Source organism: Ranitomeya imitator, chromosome 2, assembly GCF_032444005.1.
Source record: "Ranitomeya imitator isolate aRanImi1 chromosome 2, aRanImi1.pri, whole genome shotgun sequence".
Classification (NCBI taxonomy): domain Eukaryota; kingdom Metazoa; phylum Chordata; class Amphibia; order Anura; family Dendrobatidae; genus Ranitomeya; species Ranitomeya imitator.
The window spans coordinates 789,794,109-789,815,375 of record NC_091283.1 but is presented as its reverse complement, the minus strand read 5'-3'; the positions used below and the strand labels follow the sequence as shown (position 1 = coordinate 789,815,375).

General features: G+C 44.2%; 1 protein-coding gene across 2 annotated transcripts in view; it reads left to right on the top strand.

The window, feature by feature from the left end:
• The window catches only part of JMJD1C (jumonji domain containing 1C), a 262,318-nt gene that overhangs the window by 205,572 nt on the left and 35,479 nt on the right, over positions 1–21,267 (top strand). For both annotated transcript variants that reach the window (XM_069753629.1, XM_069753630.1), the window contains 6 exons: positions 2,665–2,789; positions 9,813–9,956; positions 11,455–11,614; positions 12,079–13,760; positions 18,631–18,800; positions 18,951–21,154. In XM_069753629.1, coding sequence (XP_069609730.1) covers positions 2,665–2,789; positions 9,813–9,956; positions 11,455–11,614; positions 12,079–13,760; positions 18,631–18,800; positions 18,951–21,154 — 4,485 coding nt within the window. The remainder of the gene's footprint in view (positions 1–2,664; positions 2,790–9,812; positions 9,957–11,454; positions 11,615–12,078; positions 13,761–18,630; positions 18,801–18,950; positions 21,155–21,267) is intronic.

Genomic DNA, 21,267 nt, shown 5'->3' with positions numbered 1-21,267 from the left:
TATTCTTGAGCAATACCTGTTTCAGTGATTTGAAACGGAGGTGGAGGTTCACCTTCCAACAAGACAATGACATAAAGCATACTTCTAAAGCAACACTCAAGTGGTTTAAGTGAAACGAATAAATGTTTTGCAGTGGCCTAGTCAAAGTCAAGATCTCAATTGAGAATCTGTGGTCAGACTTGAAGATTGCTGTTCACAAGAGGAAACCACCTAACTTGAAATAGATGGATCAGTTTTGCCTTGAGGAATGGGCAAAAATCCCTGTGGCAAGATGTGGAAAGCTCATTGAGACTTATTGAACTTGCAACTGCAATTGCTGCAAAAGGAGGCTCTACAAAGTACTGACTTTAGTGAAAGAAAACCAAATGTTCACAATTGAAAGCATGTTGTTTACATAAATTTATGCAAACCCTAGAAAAAAATTGAAATTCCAGGTTGTGAGGTGGCAAAGCACAATAAATGCCAAGGGGGTGAATACTTTTGCAAGTATTTGTTCACCTGAGTCAGATATTGACCTAGTGTTTGCTTATGAATGGGTCCTGAATGCGCATTCATGGGGTACCAGTGCAATCTGAAGCTAAATATGCTGACCCATACAAGCTGGTTGTCCAAAATATGTTTTGATTTGTCCTTATGCTTTCACTCATACTTATTAGAAATGTCATCCGTGTCTAATGTTGTGGATGTGTGATGTCCCTCTGGTGGTCCATATACAGGCGGCATGGTTTTCAGCCTCCATTACACTACCCTCATATGTAACGTCACTGCTGGCTTTAGTATATGGGTAGTGCTGAGGTTCTAGGCTTGTGCATGTACGATCCCTGCTGCCTCTCCTACGTTCCCCACTGTGTCTCCTCTCTGTCATGCTTGAATGGTGCAAGAGAGGAAACATTTAAGATTTAGGCAACTAAAAATAATAGTTCCCATGCAGTTTCCATACTTTTCAGTAGCTGGCTTGGCTGTTGGGCATCATTAAAGGGGTTCTCCAGTGAAAACAAGAGGATAGGTGATGACTAGTGATGAGCGAGCGTGTTCAGGTAAGGTGTTATCTCAGCATGCTCTTTATTTAATCGAGTATTTTCGACATGATCTAAAAGAAAAATGCTGGAGTCGTCGCAGCTGCATGTCTCGCGGCTGTCCTGTTTGTTAGATGGTGTCTGCATGTGTTGGGGCTGTCCGAAACCACGAGACAGGCAGCCTCGGTGATTTGAGCATTTTTTTCCGAGCACTCTGAAAATTCTTGATTAAGACATGAGCATTCTCAGATAACACCATATCTTAGCACGCTCGCTCATCACTACTGATGACACATTGGTTGGTGGCGTCTGACCACTTGGAACCACCCCAAGCTGCAGAATTGGGACACTTTTGTCCGTTAGAATCGAGCTTCACCATTTTTTCCCCCATGGGCCTGACCAGTACTATTGATTCTGGATGCCCAGTAAAAAATGACTAGAGCAGCCGTCACACATGCATACTGCCACTCCATTTTGTAACAAGGGTAAAAGTTCCTGAACAGGGATAGTGTGTCTCCAGGCTTTCATCTCGCACTACACCATGCTGTTCTCCAGGGCTGTGAAGTCAGTCGTGGAGTCGGTCCATTTTGGCGGAGTCTGTATAAAATGGACCGATTCGCACTCCTGAAATATAGAATACATTGGGTCCAGTAGTGCCATGTAGGATGTGCTGTAAATGCTTTTATAAGAGTTTGGAGAAGTTCTGAAATGTCCTATAAATGTGTGTGCTGTTCCTGATCTAAGGCTTTTAGATGAATCTGTGCTGCACTTTTTATGTACATGCTCAGTAGTCACCAGTGCTGGGGAGTCCGAGATGGGGAAATTAAGGAGTCCGAGTCTCATGTTTGGCTTACTGACTCCACAGCCCAGACTCTTAGATTAGGCTGTAGAGACCCTGTTTATAATGATGTATCACTTACTGAGCTCCTTGCTGTCCTTTAGATATCCTTACTATTTTCTCCGCTGCATATCTTCCACTCCTCTAAATACTGTATAACTTTGCCCACACCACTGACAGCTTCCTGTGCATATGCAGAAATCAGCCAATCAATGGTGTGGTCGGGTTATACAGAGCTCTGCATTGAGAGAATTGCTAGATCTGCAGCAGATAAAACAGTGATTTTATCAAAACTACAGCAAGCAGCCCAGTAAGTGATAGATCACTGGAATCGGGCTCTCTGCCTCTACATCATGCTGCTCCCAGATGGGGTAGCAAAAACCTGTTGACAGATTCCCTTTAATTAGTCACTTCTCAGTCATTGAAGCCTCTTCGTGCAATTTGTGAGCAACTGAGAAGTTACACTGTGGGTGCCCGTGATTACACAGTGCGGCTCCAGTCACTGTAGCTGTAGGAACACTCTTCCTTTTATATTCGCTGCTCACAACAATGGGAAATGACCTGACATTTAGAAATGACCTAATCATCACTTGAGACTGCTGGAGTCAGCCTGGAAATGTTATGGAAAAAACTGATGGCGACTCTTGGACATGTATGACTTCTAGATTGAGGGTTTGTTTGTGTGTCTGCTATAAGTGTGTCAGTATCTGGAAATGAAGCCCTGGATGATGTAACTGCTGGAAGAGAACCAGGAGACCTCCCGAGACACAGATTTCCGAGTATCTCAATGTGTCATTGTTTTTCTCCTAGGACCATACTCCTTAAACGGCTATCGAGTGAGGGTGTACAGACAAGACTCTGCCACCCAGTGGTTCACTGGTATAATTACTCACCATGACCTTTTCACCCGCACTATGATTGTTATGAACGACCAGGTAAGTGAAAGGCACTTGGCTAAAATATGTACAGCTCTGGCAAAAATTAAGAGACCACTGCAAAATGTTCAGTTTGTCTGATTTTTCTCTTTATAGGTATATTTTTGAATAAAACATTCTTTTATTCTATGAACTGACAACATGTCTCTGAAGTTCCAAGCTATACATTTTATATTTTTATTCTGAAAAGTAGAAATAGTCAAAATAACAAAAAATGCATTGCTTGCAGACCTCAAATAATGCAAAAAACAAGTTCATAATCATTTAGAAACAACAATGGTAATGTTTAAACTCAGGAAGAGTTCAGAAATCAAGTTTGTGGAATAACCAAGATTTTTAAATCAAAGCTTTCATGCGTCTCGGCATGCTTTCCTCCAGTCTTTCATTCTGCTTCTGGCGCAAAAATGTAAGCAGTTCTTCTTTGTTGTGTTATATACTGCGTGGGCTGTGTTATATGCTACGTGGCTGTGTTATCTACTGCGTGGGCTGTGTTATATGCTACGTGGCTGTGTTATCTACTACGTGGGCTGTGTTCTACTACGTGGGCTGTGTTATCTACTGCGTGGGCTGTGTTATCTACTGCGCGGGCTGTGTTATCTACTGCGTGGGCTGTGTTATCTACTGCGCTGGCTGTGTTATCTACTGCGCGGGCTGTGTTCTACTACGTGGGCTGTGTTATCTACTGCGTGGGCTGTGTTATCTACTGCGCTGGCTGTGTTATCTACTACGTGGGCTGTGTTATCTACTACGTGGGCTGTGTTCTACTACGTGGGCTGTGTTATCTACTGCGTGGGCTGTGTTATCTACTGCGCGGGCTGTGTTATCTACTGCGTGGGCTGTGTTATCTACTGCGCTGGCTGTGTTATCTACTGCGCGGGCTGTGTTATCTACTGCGCGGGCTGTGTTATCTACTGCGCGGGCTGTGTTATCTACTGCGCGCTGTGTTATGTACTGCGTGGGCTGTGTTATATACTGCGTGCGCTGTGTTATCTACTGCGTGGGCTGTGTTATATACTGCGTGCGCTGTGTTATCTACTGCGTGGGCTGTGTTATCTACTGCGCGGCTGTGTTATCTACTGCGCGGGCTGTGTTATCTACTGCGCGGGCTGTGTTATCTACTGCGCGGGCTGTGTTATCTACTGCGCGGGCTGTGTTATCTACTGCGCGGGCTGTGTTATCTACTGCGCGGGCTGTGTTATCTACTGCGTGGGCTGTGTTATATACTGCGTGCGCTGTGTTATCTACTGCGTGGGCTGTGTTATCTACTGCGCGGGCTGTGTTATCTACTGCGTGGGCTGTGTTATCTACTGCGTGGGCTGTGTTATCTACTGCGTGGGCTGTGTTATATGCTACGTTGCTGTGTTATCTACTACTTGGGCTGTGTTCTACTACGTGGGCTGTGTTATCTACTGCGTGGGCTGTGTTATCTACTGCGTGGGCTGTTATCTACTGCGTGGGCTGTGTTATCTACTGCGCGGGCTGTGTTATCTACTGCGCGGGCTGTGTTATCTACTGCGCGGGCTGTGTTATCTACTGCGCGGGCTGTGTTATCTACTGCGCGGGCTGTGTTATCTACTGCGCGGGCTGTGTTATCTACTGCGTGGCTGTGCATTCTAGAATACCCGATGCGTTAGAATCGGGCCACCATCTAGTATGTAGTATAATGGACTAGATCGGAGTTGATTTTTGAGAGAATGATGTCACCAGAAGGGGCGGAGCCTCCTATAGTCCAGCTGTTTAGATCGGAGTGGCTAAAATGAGAATCACAAAAAAATCAACTCTGATCTAGACACAACCCTGTTGCCAACCGCATCACAGTACAGTACAGCACAGCAGACATGGATTCGCAGTTTGTTGTGAGCGGCCATCAGGCGGCCGGCCCTGTACAGCTGCTGGGTGAGTGGCCCGGGGGGGCATTTGCCTCCCTGCCCCCTAGGCCCAGCCCACCCCTGAAGCAGAGCACCACATAAAGACCCCCCACACACAGACTGCCCCCGAAGTACGAGAATCTCATATAAACTGAAAACTACAAATACAGATTAAGCAACAACCACAATATGGATTTCATCAACCAAGGTGTCTTTAATCAGTATAACTGTATAACTTTGTTAAGAAACAGGAGGTTTAGATGTTATTTTCCTGTTTCACCGATTAGTAGTAAGATGTGCTCCATGCTGGAGTCACAAACGGAAAATTAGTAAATATCTTCTGTTGTTCTACAGGAATTTTCTCATTCAGTTCCGCACTGCGTGGTGCTGGGATCCGCTGTCCCATGATGACATCCATGTTATTTTCTATTATAACAGGAGATGGGGCTTTTCCTGTCTCTATGTCTGTCCAGTTTAGGCTTGAAAAGAAGGGGTGATTTCTGATTTTCCCATTTACCCCTAGCCGGACAGATTGGTCTTTGCAGAGAAGCCTGGATATAATGTGAGCAGCAGCGTAGTCAGTGAAGTCTTCATATGATGGTTCATGGTAGATGACATTAATCTCAATCTCTTCACTGGTGTCTCCTTCAAATGGTGAGTCTTGGAGGATCATGTTGTATAAAACAACACCGAAGGCGAACCAGTCCACACCGGCATCATAAGTCTCCCATGATCATTTCTGGGGCGCCATACCCAGGTGTTCCGAAATCACTGGCATTAAATCTCTCCTCAGACTCACATAGACATAGTCCAAAGTCTGTAATTTTGATGTGGCCATCGCCAGTCAGCAGGATGTTGTCCGGTTTTATGTCCCGGTGGATGATGCCGTTGGTGTGCAGGAATTGTAGGCCACAAACGATTTCTGCTGCCATAAATACTATAGAGTCCCTCAGAGGAATGATACTATATATATAGTCATGCAGATCCCCTCCACTGGCCAGCTCGGTGACAAAATAGGCATGGTGTTCAGTCTGAAATGCGGCATGGCAGTGTGTTAGGAATCTGCTATTGTGGGTAATCTTCAGGACATGGTGTTCCACAAGGCTTTCAGGGTGGGAGATTAGGCTTTTCTTCTTTATGATTTTAAGTGCCACATTTTCTCTTCGTATCTTATCAGTGGCCAGCATAACCTTTCCATAACCCCCTTCTCCGAGTATACTACGGAAGATAAACTTATCCCTGGTGAGAGGGACAGTGGTCTTTATTTGTTTGTTACTGGGACCGCTACATTCACCGGAGATGTCATCATGAATGGCGGCTGGATCTTCCCGTTTCCTCTTTTTCCCAGTTCCTTCATCTTCTGCCATACTCCCATTGCCTTTCGTGTTAATGGTCCTGGTAGGACCCACATTGGCGCTTTTCCTCTCTCTTGCAATCAGTCTTTTCAGAATGTTATCAGCTTGATTTCTGATGTATAACACAAGCTTGCCAGATGTTTTCTGTATAGTTTTTAAGAAGGAAATTTTCTTCGTTCCCTCATTGTCGGGTAATATCTGATCAGTCTGCCCAGATTTCTTGGGGTCCTTCTTCCAAATCTTTGCTGGAAGCTCCTTGTTATTTGCAAGGTCTTGTTCATCTGGAATTGTCGATGTTCTTCCCAGACTTAATTTCTTTAGTCTCGTTTTCCCTGTGAAGTCCATATTTCGTCAGGCAACAACAGGGCAATTATAAAAAAAAACGTATGTGAAATTAACAAAATGCAATCCACACGTATATTGTAGTCAAAGCCAACCACAACTGAAGCTCAATGGCTGCAGTCAGTTGTCCATGGAACTTTGTAGAATGTGATGTCACAATGCAGGTGACATCACTCCTCCTGTGATGTCAGCAGATGTGTGCGAGTGTTCCATCACTGCGGAAATTGAAAGTCGCTGGTAGGGGCGGGGCTTAGTCACCATTGACTATAATGGAGTCTTGTGGCTATCCATCTTCCTCTTGATAACCTCTGGAATGTATTCAATGGGGTTCAGGTCTGGAGATTGGTCTGGCCATGACAGGGATTTGATGTGGTGGTCCTTCATCCACACCTTGATTGACCTAGTTGTGTGGCACGGCGCATTGTCCTGCCGGATAAACAAGTCCTTAGAGTTGGGCAACATTGCCTGAGCAGAAGGAATCAACTGTTTTCCAGGATAACCTTGTATGCGGCTTGATTCATATGTCCTTTGCAAAGATTAACCTGCCCAATTCCAGCCTTGTTGTGAAGGACCACCACATCAAACCACTGTTATGGCCAGCCCAATCTCCAGACCTGAACCTCATTGAAAACCTCTGGAATGTAATCAATAGGATGATGGATAGTCACAAGTCATCAAACAGTGAAGAGCTGCTTAAATTTTTGTACCAGGAGTGGCATAATGTCACCCAAAAGCGGTGTGAAAGACTAGTGGAGAGCATGCCAAGACGCATGACAGCTGTGATTAAAAATCATGGTTATTCCACACAATATTGATTTCTGAACTCTTCCTGAGTTAAAACATTAGTATTGTTGTTTCTAAATGATTATGACCTTGTTTTTTTTTTTTTAAGACAAAAAGAGAAATGATCCAGCTGGAGGTGGAGGCAGTTCAGACTTTGTGAGGCTTTATTAGACAACTAAAGCGATAAATAGTTCTTCAACAAGAAAAATCTTTACATAGCAAACACCTGGCACACCAGTGAGGAGGATCAACACGTTTCAACTATGAAGTCTTACTCATGATCTTGTTTTTTTTTTTTTGCATTATTTGAGGTCTGCAAGCAATGCATTTTATTTTGACCAGTTCTCATTTTCAGAAAATGATAAAAAATGTATTGCTTGGAACTTCGGAGACATGTTGTCAGTAGTTTATAGAATAAAAGAACAATTACATTTTACTCAAACATATACTCATAAAGAGGAAAATTAGACGAGCTGAAAATTTTGCAGTGGTCTCTTAATTTTTTTTTTAATGTGCACAGCGCCTGAGACTTTTTCATTTCACTATACATTGCGATTATTTTGATGCATACATTGGATGGCCTCAATATATTTCTCTGTCACCTGTTCACTCCCTTTCCTTTAAAGGGAGTTATTTTTAGTTTTATTGTTTACTGCTCATTGCTTAAGTAACCGTTCACTGCTGCGGTCTGTCATAAGTGGCCGGTCTGCTAATCAAAGAGCACAGCGCTTACAAGCTTTCTGCAGTAGAGCTTGTAAGTGCTACTCTGAGGCTGGCAGGATCACTGTTTTGTAGCATTGCAGAGCTCACTGTTTGGACTGGAGCTCGGTGCCCCCTGGCAAGCAGGAAGCTGGGAGTCAGGGGAGCAGTGTGCTCCTGAATGAGAACTTGTCAGATCGACAACCTCTCCAGCGCACAGACATACAGTGGGATATGTAGCGCTTTGACTTTCTTTGATACTTACTGTATTGCCTTCTATTGATAGGCTATTCGTGTTCATTGACTCAGTAGCCAAATATATGCTAAAAAGACCTGCTTCTGGCGTGAGCAGAGTCAATGGGGCAAATGCTCCAAGAGCTTTTTTTGCAGCATATTTTACATACTGGTTTAGAAAGTAATCTGTGAAAAGAATGGAGACCTGCACTATGATGTGCCTGCGCTCCAAAATGGCAGGAGATTGTAGATTTGGAAGCCAGTGATGTAGAATTATCATGCAGAGTTGCCCAGCACTGGCATTTCTTACGCTCTTTGGCACTTAATTTGAGTTAAAATAATTCAATGTAATTGGAGCCACAATAATCCACGTGGAATTTCTATTTTGAGATAATCTAAAGAATGAATTTCCGCACAATCTCTATATGTGTCATGTGTAATGCTAATATTGGTGATGATTAACCTCCTATTTCTCGTTGGAAACTCTTACCTTTACCCCGTCTCCTTGTGCAGGTCATTTCTTGCCTCGAGCAATCTGACACTATTAATATTCAGCCCGTGCAATCCATTCCTATAGGATTCACTGCAATTCTTAGTAACCTTTCCCCTGACAGTGATCATATGCGGGTACAAAGGAGCAGTCTACCATCTCCAAATTGAACTTGCTTTTGAAGTAACCATGGTTGGGTGAAGTCTTGAGATCACGGGGTTTTTAAAAGGAATCTGTCACCCCAAAAATCGTATATGAGCTAAGGCCACCAGCATCAGTGGCTTATCTACAGCATTCTGTAATGCTGTAGATAAGCCCCCGCTGTAACCTGAAAGGTAAGAAAAACATGTTATATTATACTCACCCAGGGGCGGTCCCGCTGCGTTCCGGTTCCATGGGTGTCTGGTCCGGGGCCTCCCATCTTCATGCGATGACGTCCTCTTCTTTTCTTCCTGCTCCAGCGCAGGCGTACTTTGTCTGCCCTGTTGAGGGCAGAGCAAAGTACTGCAGTGCGGATGCGCTGGGAAAGGTCAGAGAGGCCCGGTGCCTGGGCACTGCAGTACTTTGCTCTACCCTCAATAGGGCAGACTAAAGTACGCCTGTGCCGGAGCTGCAGCGTGAAGACAAGAAAAGGACGTCATCCTATGAAGATGGGAGGCCCCGGACCGGACCGCGACACCCATCAGACAGATAAAGTACGCCTGAGCCGCAGCTAGAAGCCAAGAAAAGGACGTTATCGTATGAAGATAGGAGGCGCCGGACCACGACGCCCATCAGACCTGAAACAAACTGGGACCGCCCCTGGGTGAGTATAATATAACCTGTTTTTCTTACTTTTCAGGTGACATTGGGGGCTTATCTACAGCATTACAGAATGCTGTAGATAAGCCTCTGATGCCGGTGGACTTAGCTCATATACGATTTTTGGGGTGACAGATTCCCTTTAATCTCAATATATCAGCATAACCAGGAATCAGAAGACTGATCCTCCATAGTAAGACTGGATTAGAGGGGGCACAGCATTCAGACCGCCATGGATCAGACTTGCTATGCCTTCAATATCTGTACGAGTCCTTTAAGCTCATTAGTGGTGTTTTTGGTATATGATGGGATTTGGTAGCACATTTGTAGCCAAATGGTCTACGTTTACAAATACTGAGATGGCAGCCTATTCTCATTCCTGTTGTCTTGTGTTTGGTATCCTCTGTCTCATATGTACTAATGGTCGCCATGTTTGTGTCTTTTGGCCCAGGTTCTAGAGCCACAGAATGTTGATCCTTCTATGGTTCAGATGACCTTTCTCGATGATGTTGTATATTCTCTGCTAAAAGGTGAAAATATAGGCATCACCAGTCGCCGCAGGTCGCGCTCCAACCAGAACAGCAACACAATTCATGTACGTAATTCCTATTATGCAACGATGTTCGAGATAAATTGCACATTTATTAATGAGAATCTGTCAGAAAACTACAGCCAACATATAAGGGGGATGTTAGAGATGGTCTGAAGCATTATGGCTTTTCGTAAGGGGGAGAGTAAGGGGTGTCTCTTTACCACAACTCGAATTGATTGAGAGCGAATATAGAAGATGGAATATGGGCAGCGAGAATCTCCTGACTGATTCCCTCTGAGATGTGGCGAATGCTAGATTAGATTTGTATTATTTGGAAAAAATGGTGTTCACCTGCGCTGGCCACAATAAATGAGCAATAGAGAATGAATCTGTAATAAAGTGGATATGAGTACAAGAGCACTTATTAAATAATCGTTGATGGTGAGGTAGATATTTTGATAAATCATTTCAGATGCTGGTAAGATCTTTGGGGGGTAAGAGAAAAAGAAACATATGCCTTTATATTGATTAAGTTAATAAATGTAGTGGAGCAATGGGATATAGGATTTTTACTGACTCAGGTGCTCAATGGCAATGTGCGGTTGCGAAGCGCAATTTCTTTGCATCCACAATTATTGCTGGTGTCGTGATGACTAGGAATGCTTTTTCTCAAAATGTAGCTGTTCCTCCTGCTTATAGAGATATGCAACCTTTTAGGCTACGTTCACACTAGCGTTCGGCTAGTGTGCGTCGCGCTAGCGTCGGGCGACGCAGCGGCGACGCATGCGTCATGCGCCCCTATGTTTAACATGGGGGACGCATGCGTTTTTGTTTGTTGCGTTTTCCGACACGTGCGTCTTTTTTGACGCTAGCGTCGGACCAAGAAAACGCAACAAGTTGCATTTTTCTTGCGTCCGATTTTCGTCAAACAACGACGCACGCGTCGAAAAACGCAGCGTTTTTGCGTGCGTTTGCACGCGTTTTTCGGTGCGTCGCCGACGCAGCGGCGCACAACGCTAGTGTGAACGTAGCCTTACAGGCGTGGTTATAAATATGTGTGATCTGGTTCTCACAATACTAAGTGTACTTACTACTGATATCGTCAGGAATAAAGCTGGGTTCCGTTGCTGGCACAGTGGGTTAGGGAGAAAGTTGCGGCAGGAGCCACTTTATTACACAGATTCATTCTGTATTGCACATTTATTGTGGCCAGCCCAGGTGAACCCCATTTTTTCCAGGTTCCACCAGAACCTGTTGTATTCACCAGCAGCATTCCACGTCGAGCGATCGTTCCTTCATCAGGAGTTACTTGTAGCCCCAGTGTTTCTTTTTGTTTTTAGATTTGTATTCTACTTACAGCAGGATTAGCATTACTGGGAGAGATTTTTAGCTTTTATCAAAACTATGGCAAAGGAAAAGTGGCGTTGCTGGTTTAGATTTTCAGAGGCTTTTTAGAAAATTCTATCTGCAATCAGATTGGTGTGTAAGCGTCAGGATCACTTTTCCATTCCTCCAGTGTTTTTTTGCTGCCGTGTCTGCTAAACTGCTGTGTCTTTTGCAGGGTCATTATACACGTGCACAAGCAAATAGTCCCAGACCAGCGATGAACTCCCAGAGCTCCACGAAACAGAGTCAGCACCGAAACGCCCGCTTAAACAAGAGGAAAGGCTCTGACAGCAGCATGCCGGATGAAGATCGAGTCAAAGAGGAAAGATATGATGGTACTAAGGGGGGGGCTGTGTGCAAACCTGTCTTGGTGTGAAATCGCAGTCATTAAGTGAGAAAAAAGATGAAACTATCTGGAAATTCTGCTGAAATTGGGTTGAAAGTGTGACTGTACATGGTGCAATGTGAGATTTAAGGTTGTCCAAGACGGTTGCAGACAAGGTAAATCTACAGTTGGCCAGTACAATCGGCGCCACGTCTGAGAAGTGTTCCCCCCTTTTTTTTTCTTTTTTTTTGTACCAGCGATTTGTGGGGTCAGCATCCCGATCAATCAAGTCTTGTGATATGTTGCTTCGATTTGTTGTCAGAATGTGATTGATATTCTAAAAATGTATCAAATGTGTTGTTTTTTTGTTTTTTTTCATCCAAAGCACAGCACTTCCATAGATTTCCTAATTGAACTACATAGACATGTCATCAGCTAGTGCACATGGACTAATGTCTATATTTCTGTTTGCAGAAAATGTGAAGAGGAACAAACATTTTCACAGCAAGAGGAGGAAACCCGAAGAGGATGAAAAGAAATTAATTCTGAAAAGGCTGCGCACAGACAATATTTCAGACTACTCGGAGAGCAGCGACTCAGAAAATTCTAATAAAAGGATAATGGATTCTTCCTCCGAGCAAAATTCCGAGAACGAGTTGAAAAGCAAGAACACTTCAAAGATAAATGGAGACGAAGGAAAATCCCAAAGTAGCGAGGGGGCTGAGGAACAGACACTAATAGATAGGCATTCTCACTGGGATGAAATACGGGAAGATAAAAAGCTTCTAGAAGCAGAAAGGATAAAGTCAGCTGACTTACAGCTGCCGAGAGAAAACTCTCAGTTCCTCCTCTCCGAACAGACAGCACTTTATGAGCAGAATTCCAATAAATTGCTTGCTCAAGATAGCGTGGTTGAGCGGAGCAACGCTAACGATTTGTTACAGACTGATCCGCTTATCAGCAAACCGCCCACGCCAAAAAATTCTATTGTCTTGAGTAATGAAAACAATTTTGACAAAGCACCCCAAGAGAGCGGTTCAACCAAGTTTAACATCCTGCCCACTGCCAAGAAGGAGCTACAGGGCAGTGACCCCAAGCAGTCATTTGGCACCATCAATTTTTCCAGTACAAAAAAACAGGAATCTGAACGCGGTGGGATTGACTGCATTAACAATAAGACAGATTTGGCACTTTCAGGGGTTTTAAAAATGCCCCAGTCTAGTAATAAAGAGGTGAACGACAGGGAGAAAATCCACCACACCTCAGTTATCGGTAGCACGTCCTTAACGGATGAACAGAAGAGGCTTCAAAAGCAGACTCTGGATGCCCTGAAGACCAAACCGCATCTATCTGACATTTCTAGTAAAATCAAATTCAGTTCTTCTCCAGATGTTTTGAAGTCCCGTCCCGTCCACTCTCCAGATTCCGTGAAACTCAAGATGAACTATCACAATAGTCATATCTCTGGAGTGGCTAGGCTTTCTAGTAAAATGGATTGTGATACGCACAGGTCTAGCTTCCATCCAGTGGTGGCAAGAGCCATTGCGATCGAGTCTACAAAGAGTCCGCTTATTATAGACAAAAATGAGCATTTTACAGTTTACAGGGACCCAGCACTTGTCGGACCAGATACTGCAGCTAATCACATTTCTCCTTATTTGCACCAGCACAATTTCTCTCTTCATTCTCCGGCTCATCGAGCATGTTTACCTCCAAACAACCACCACCCAGCACTAACGGCTAACCCTCATATGTTAACGTCCTCTTCAAACCAAACGCCTATGACTGCTATGAACGCCCATGCGCTGGGTAGCACCCCCCACCATTCAGTCCACCATCCTCATTTACTACCTACGGTGCTATCTGGTATGCCCCCCGGGTCGTTGTTAGGCGGTCATCCTCAGCTAGAGACTGCACACGCCAGCAGCCTTAGCCATTTGGCACTGGCACATCAGCAACAACAGCAAATGTTACAGCACCAGTCACCTCATCTTCTTGGCCAAGCTCACCCCCCAGCTTCTTACAACCAGCTGGGACTTTACCCCATTATTTGGCAGTATCCAAACGGAAGTCATGCCTATTCTAGCCTTGGCTTGCCATCCTCAAAATGGGTGCACCCAGAAAACCATGTCAGTGCAGAAGCTTCAATAAGAAGGGTGAGTGATGTGTACTTGTATGTCTGTGTAGTAGAGAGCGTTTCACCCACACTGGTCCCGGCCCAAGCAAGTCACCATGAAAGAGACAGTCCTTCATCTATTAAACATCCGACTCTGTTGGCTTAGGTTCGGCTCCATCATGTTGTTCACTGTCACGCGAGTCTGCATTAAGATCTGTTAGTATTGGGCTCTGTTGCCTGTAATGGATCATAGATACTTTGGTGCCACCATCTCCGGCATTGGATTTGTTTGTACGAACAGATATACAGTGTGTTATGTACATAGATTTTCATGTATGCAGGATATCCATACATCTGCTCTGCGAATAGTCCTGTGTACACAAATATGCATACTGTCCATTCACTTGGTAATTCCTGGGTTTGTTGCTTTCAAACCAAATTTTCAAATCGGTGTGAAAAGTTTGCTGCTTGCTCGGATAAACCAAGACGTAGTTCATAACTAGTTTTACTGTTCTTTACTTAGCTCAGTGTGTTAGCAAAAATGTTAGAAAGCTCTCCTCTCTTGGGGGGTTGTACGAATATCTTCATGGCATAGAGAGGAAAGAAATGCATGTACAGTTTTGGGGAAGGCAGAGAATGCAGGCTGGAGGAAAGCACATGAGAAGGAAATTAGTGCAGTATAAATGCTACAATTTATAATGAAAACGCTACCCTGGATACACACAAACCTCACATCCAGCTCAATTTTCACAAGAGAAAAAATTGAAATTTTTTGTCAGGCTGCAAACTGGTGATAAAAGGGGTGCAATTTTGTTAACTAAAGGTATTCACTAACGTATAGAATGTTTTTTTTCCCCCCCCATTTCAAAAGTGTTGTTAATGTTAAAGTTAAGATAATGCCGAGGTGTAATGTGGCTCATATCTAATTGTCTTCATTAGGCTTGTATCACATAAAAAAGTTAGTTATTGCCAAGTTCTTTAATTGTAAAAATTGCACAGCGCTTTAAAAAATATATTTTTTTATTTGTTACTAAAAGTCCTCTTAGTCTCTGTCAAGTTACCATCCACCTCTGCAGTCTCTGAGGTTTTTCGATTGCTAGGCAAGGGGACAGCACTTATAAGGTGTTTGATGTAGAGTTTGTAAGCGCTGTTCTGAAAGCTTAATACGGGCAGTTTCGATGACTCCAACATTTCTCCGATGGGTCAAAGGTAAAGTTGCCTCCTATAGCAGCATCAGACTCAACAAAGCTGCTGTTTGAACTGTCAGTCAGGAGCAAATTGCCCCTCGACAAGCAGGAAACTAGGAGGCAGGAGAGCAGTGTGCTCCTGATTTATGAAATGCGAAGACCATTTTCAAATGGGTTGTCACACATGCACAAGTGATTAATAGATAGACAATGGGAACTTGAGGCTTTCCACAATTGGATGAATTTTAAAATAATGCTGCTGTGCAGAGAGAATCTAATGATGCTGCCTCTGCTGTGCCCTGTGTAGGTTTGTGCCTGACCATGTGGCGGTGATTTAGCTGCTGCTTGTATTGAATCCATAGAAAAAGGGAGTAGACGTGACCCTCCTCTACTAATGCCCCTGGCTGGGGGCTGCTCCACACCTATGAAGGCTTTTTTTTTCATCCATGTAGTGATGGTATCTGCCATAGCAGAGGAACTTTCAGCTTGCCTAAGTAAATCACATAAGTACAGAACGAGAACTCGGTAACCAACATAAACTTAATAACCAATGTGTAGGTATGGCCACTGAGCTCTTATACTGCGCTGGTGTGATTTATTGGGTGAGCTGGAAGTTCCTCTGCTATGGTAGATGCCATCAATACATAGGTGAAAGGAAAATGCAGAGGACTAATGTCCTAAGCTTGGGGTATCCCATGGTCCCCTATCCTATGGGTTCAATACAAGCAGCACGTGCTGACCAGTAGCGAACGCTCCTTTTGGTGGTCGGGCACAAGCTGTACACGGCAGGGGCAGCATTAGCAGTCGTTCTCTGCACAGCATATCCAATTGTGAAAATGCCTAATTTTCCATCACTTCTGTTCATGGGACACCCCTTTAAGTACAGGAGATCTGCAGCTAACGGAAATATGTTTTTCTGGCTTCTCTTATATTGAGGTTTTGTTTTTTGCCTCTTTGTTCTGGTTATTGTCACATTTTTTACATGCAGTGTTTGATATGTTAAGTGTTTATTGGATCCAGTCCTGTTTGGGTTAAACACTGCATCAATCTGTCAGGTGTGATCATGGCCTTACAGTAAGAGGGTCATGAATTTCTAGATTCATACAGACACCAGATTATGAATTGCACAAAATGACATTATTCTCTGTTCCGCGAGGTATACGGGAAAAGGTTTTTGCAGCAATCTGCAGTGGTGGAAACATTCGATTAATGTTGGATTTTCCCAGATCTGCTCCATGTGACGGTAACGGAGCCAATGCAGCAGCTGAAGGCTGCATATCCCTATGTGCGGTCACCCCACCGTAACCTGGGAAAACCATTATTAGCAGAGCTGACTTACTAGACAGCCTGAGATTCTGCAGCTTCTATCTCTGCAGAGGTCAGAAGCCATCGTTGAAGGAAAATAAACAGGTTTTCAGCGTTTAGCAGCACCCTCCCAGATTCTCCACCACGCTGACTGCTGAGGGGTCTGTGGCCCTGAACTTGAACTGCTGTTTAAAGGAAAGTGGAAATAAAAAGCCTGGCATGAGGTATCGCTGGGTTATAATAGCATCCTTCTGGAGAGGCAGGCCAATGTCAACATCTGGCGGGATCATTTATACCATGCATAGTTTCCATATGTAGTCATATATCATTTTCCTATTACTGTTCTGAGCTTCAAATTACATAAACTGCCCTGAGTGACCCAGAAAGCAGCACATTAGCTGGTTCTGGGGAGCTGCGCACATTAAAGGGATCGTTCCTTTTATGCTTTGCAGTTCATTGTAGTCTATTGTGTTTAGTATGCCTTTGATATCAAATTAGTTTACTTTTCAGATACTAATTCCATTTTTTTTTAACTAGTTTTATCTCTGTACTTCTGTTATATTTGTGGCTTTACTATCATATGTATGACGCCTCCGCAGCCTCATGATGGTCACATGACGCTCTTTACACCACAAGTGAATGGCTTGGTTTCATTTCCCTATGAAAGGGGTTTTCCACTAAATAAATGTATTCTCATAGCCACATGATAGAGAATAATTGTAATATTTATCTACAATCAGTGGCACGAATGCTCCATTCATGGCTATAAGAATGACGGAAATAGCCATTTTATCACTCCCAAGTAAGCCATGTGCTTTTTGAGCAAACACACTAATATTTTATCTCAGTCAGTGTCGATCCCAATATTTGGACCATCAGTGATCATATATTGATCATACTAATATAAGTAGTCTGAAACACCTTTCAAGAGTGTAGGATGACAGACTACCTAAAACAAGTTATTGTCTATACCACCTGAGTTCCTCAACTCCCGTGAATGCTCACATCTTATGAGTGTGCACGTCTCTCGTTTAGGAGAAGGAAACCACAGCATCAAGATCAACCATGTTAAAATTGGAGTCATCCTTCCCGCAAACTCCCCCCCCCCCCCCCCCCCCCCTTCATCTTTCCTCTCCCACATCCAAGACCGTTGCAAAATGAATAGTGATGTGCGAATATACTCGTTTCTCGAGCACGCTCGGGGGTCCTTCGAGTATTTTTTAGTGCTCGGAGATTTAGTTTTTCTTGCAGCTGAATGATTTACATCTGTTAGCCAGCATAAGTACATGTGGGGGGTTGCCTGCTTGCTAGGAAATCCCCACATGTACTTATGCTGGCTACCAGATGTAAATCATTCAGCTGCGGCAAGAAAAACTAAATCTCCGAGCACTAAAAAATACTCTGAGGACCCCCGAGTGTGCTCCAGAAATCTCGAGTAACGAGTATATTCACTCTTCACTAAAAATGAACATCGGACAAACATGTAATACACATTAAACGTTCAACTCATACTTCCGACGTTGCCTTCAAGCTCTCAATTATTTTTCCCCTCCATTTACTGCACCCCCCACTACACTTTACCTACCAGATTTCTTATCCTTGGCCTCCTTCTCAATTTCCAACCATCATCCTGCTTTCTATTTCTCTATGCTCTGCTACCAATCCCATGATGCGTCAATACAGCATCACCTGACCAAGTACAGTCAGAACCATCTCTGCCTTCTGAGAAGACGCTGATTTTGCTTCTTACTATATTCCCTAAATTTACTGATACATTATAAGGCTAAGCTGAGATCTCCTACATTATAATTGTGTGACAAGAGACGTGCAGTCATCATCATTATCTGTGATAGCTGTTTCTGCCCCTTTTACTTCTGTCCCTGCCCCACTAGAGGTATGATCTGTGCTTTCATCATACAGAAAGTTCTGCTAACTGAGAAGGTGACCCCCTTCAGTAAACATAAAGCCAAATAATTCTCAGGTGGAGGTTGGTGAGAGCTGCCATGAGATCAATTAACTTAATAGAAAAGATGTATACTGTGACTTTTCAGATAGAAATTAACTTTATAAGGTAATACTAGGTAAGCTAAATATATTGTACTAGTGACAGGAACGCAAAAAAAACAAGATGTCGGGGGCGTGGGTCAGCTTTTTTTTTTTTTCCAAGTGTTTTTAAACATTAGACCTGTGTAATTACATGTTTCTGTTTAAAGCAAGAGGTCTACAACACTTACGGTGATGAGAAATGGGTTGCTCATTTAGTCTAAAGTCCACCCCCCCCCCCCCCCCCAAACTTCTCTCCCAAATTGAAGCACCATTGAGGAGCAGAGTGCAAATATACCTCTTCTTGTGTCGTGTTTAGTCATTTTGTATGAGACCGAACCATCTGATTTGTTCATTTGTTATTCCTCTTTGCAGAATACTGCCAGCCCCTGGTTACACCAGCCCACACCTGTGACTTCAGCAGACGGCTTACTGATGGGTCACCTTCCTGTGCGGCCCTCCAGTGCTGACCCTCTTAGACCACTAAAATTGGCAGCACATTCAAGTCCTCCCTTGTCAAAACCATCGTCAGATCACCATAAAGAGTAAGTAGTGACATCCACCCACTGGAAGGTGGAACATTATGTATAAATAATACATATCCATTGGCAATAACAGATGTTTCTGCTTGTATTAAATATTTAGATGGAAATATATTTAAAAAAAGGAAACCTCACAGTCTTGTTTCTCAACAGGGACCTGGAGAAGAAGACATTTAGCGAATCATTGCGCTCGGTAACTTCAGTACCTGTAAAGACTGAGCATGAACACAACCGAACGCACTCTGGAAAGGACGGTCATATCCACAGGCATTACATGGAGCCTGTACTAAGCCACACAAAGCTACCACGCCCAGCGCCGGACAGTGGAGAGAGGCCGAGCAAGTATAAGGACGAGCACAGGAGAATCCTTCAGGAGAACATTGAAGCTACATCTTTCTCCATGAAAATGAAAGCACATGAAAATGAGCGTGAGAGCTATGCCAGGGTGCCACCCATCATGGCCTGCAGCCCAAAAAGCCACATGCTAAAACAAGAAAACAACGTGGAGCGCCCCATATCAGATTTGTACAAAAAAAATCCCATCTCCCAAAGTTTGCCACAAAGTAATTATTTCACCACGCTGTCCAATAGTGTGGTGAACGAGCCGCCGCGGTCATTTGCATCGAAGGAAGCCGTAAACCCCTTCCCAGAAAAGCAAAATGCCAGCCCTTCATCAAATTCTTCTGCTATAAATTCCTATATGTCATCCTTATCTAAGCCACCGCCATTAATTAAACACCAACCAGAAGAGGGGTCAGCGGGTAAACTAAGCGAGCAGCTTCCTCAGCAGGTGGCAACGCACACAATCACTTCATACAGAGGAGACAGCAGAAGTCCAACCCAGCTCTCCATCTCCTCCTCCAACGCACTCCGTAGCATGCCCGCCTTGCACAGGGCACCTGTGTTCCATCCTCCAATTCACCACAGCCTAGAGAGGAAGGATGGTGGTTACAGCAATCTTTCTCCACCAACGCTCACCCCAGTGCAGCCTGTAACCACTGGAGGTAAAATCCAGGAACTTCAGAAACCGCCAACTCTAGTTCCTGAGCCCAAGGAGGGAGCCGCAACTTACAAGAAGAACACAGAGAAGCCTACCCAGGAAATCTGGAAAGCAAATGATAAACCAAATCATAGCAAAATTGAATGGCTGCCAGAGAAAAATAATGTGAAGTTACCTTCGGCAACCGCATCTGTCATTGTACGCCCACCATCCAGTGCAAAGTATGATAACGTGCCAGTAACTCCTGCAGCCCCCAAAGAGAGAGTTGTCGAAAGATCTTCAGCTGGAAGCAATCAATTCGATTGCTCAAAGCCTATCGAAACCAGAGAGACTACAAAGCTTGCCCAGCAGCCGATGAACGCAGACAGCGCTCACGTGGTGTTTGAGAAGATCACTCCCGCTCCCTCACATAACATTCCCAGTTCATCTGCACCTGGAACCAATATAATGTGCAGCACAAAAACTGATGTGACCACCTCTGCCCCCACCACCACGAGCGGTTCCAGCTGCAGCGGATCAGAAGTAACTTACTCTTTATCCAATGCCGTTTCTACATGTACAGTGATAGAAAGCACCAGTACAATATCTGCAAATCCTACTGTGCCGCCAGCTCAAGAGGTTACCGTCAGCACCTCGGCTTCAGCCAGTAGCAAAACTGCAAGTGCAATTCAGCCCAACTCTTTATATCCCACTTCAAGTGATTTCATCCATCTAAAAAAGCACAAGGCGGCTTTGGCTGCAGCTCAGTTGAAAAGCACTAATGCCAATGACCCCGAGACTGTTGCTGTGAAAAATCAGACCTTTGCTGCTTCAGGCTCTCCAGAAAGCAGCGCACCCTGCAGCTCCGCAAACACAACAAGCTCTGCAGGCACTGGGCTGGCGTCCCAATGCAGCCAGCCAAATTATCACACAAAACTGAAAAAGGCCTGGCTCACCCGACACTCGGAAGAAGATAAAAACACTAACAGCAAGCCAGAGAGTTCGGGCGGCACCATGGTCTCTGAAATCATTAAGCCTTGTACTGTTAATCTGATTGCTTCAACCTCTAGCGAGCTGCAGAATAGTATGGACCTCCGAGCGCAGGAGGACAAGTCTCCCAAGGAAGATAGGCTCACAAGGAGGAGGGTAAAAAGGACTTATGAATCTGGCTCCGAAACTGAGGACTCGGATGAAAGCGAGAGCAAGTCTGGACAAAGGCTGAAACGTCAGCCCAAGCCGACGTACAAAAAGAAGCAAAACGATATGCAGAGGCGAAAAGGTGACACTGACAAAGAGGAGGAAATCAAACCCAATGGTATTCTTAGCCGTAGTGCCAAGGAGAAGAGCAAGCTGAAGTTACAGAGCAGTAGTTCCAGCAGTAAGTATCAGGCGCTGTATGGGAGCCACATGTTATTATTTATACCAGGGCTCAGCTCTTTTTGTTTCTTGCTCTTGGATCTTCTCCACGCCGTGTCTAGCTTTTCTTAGGTA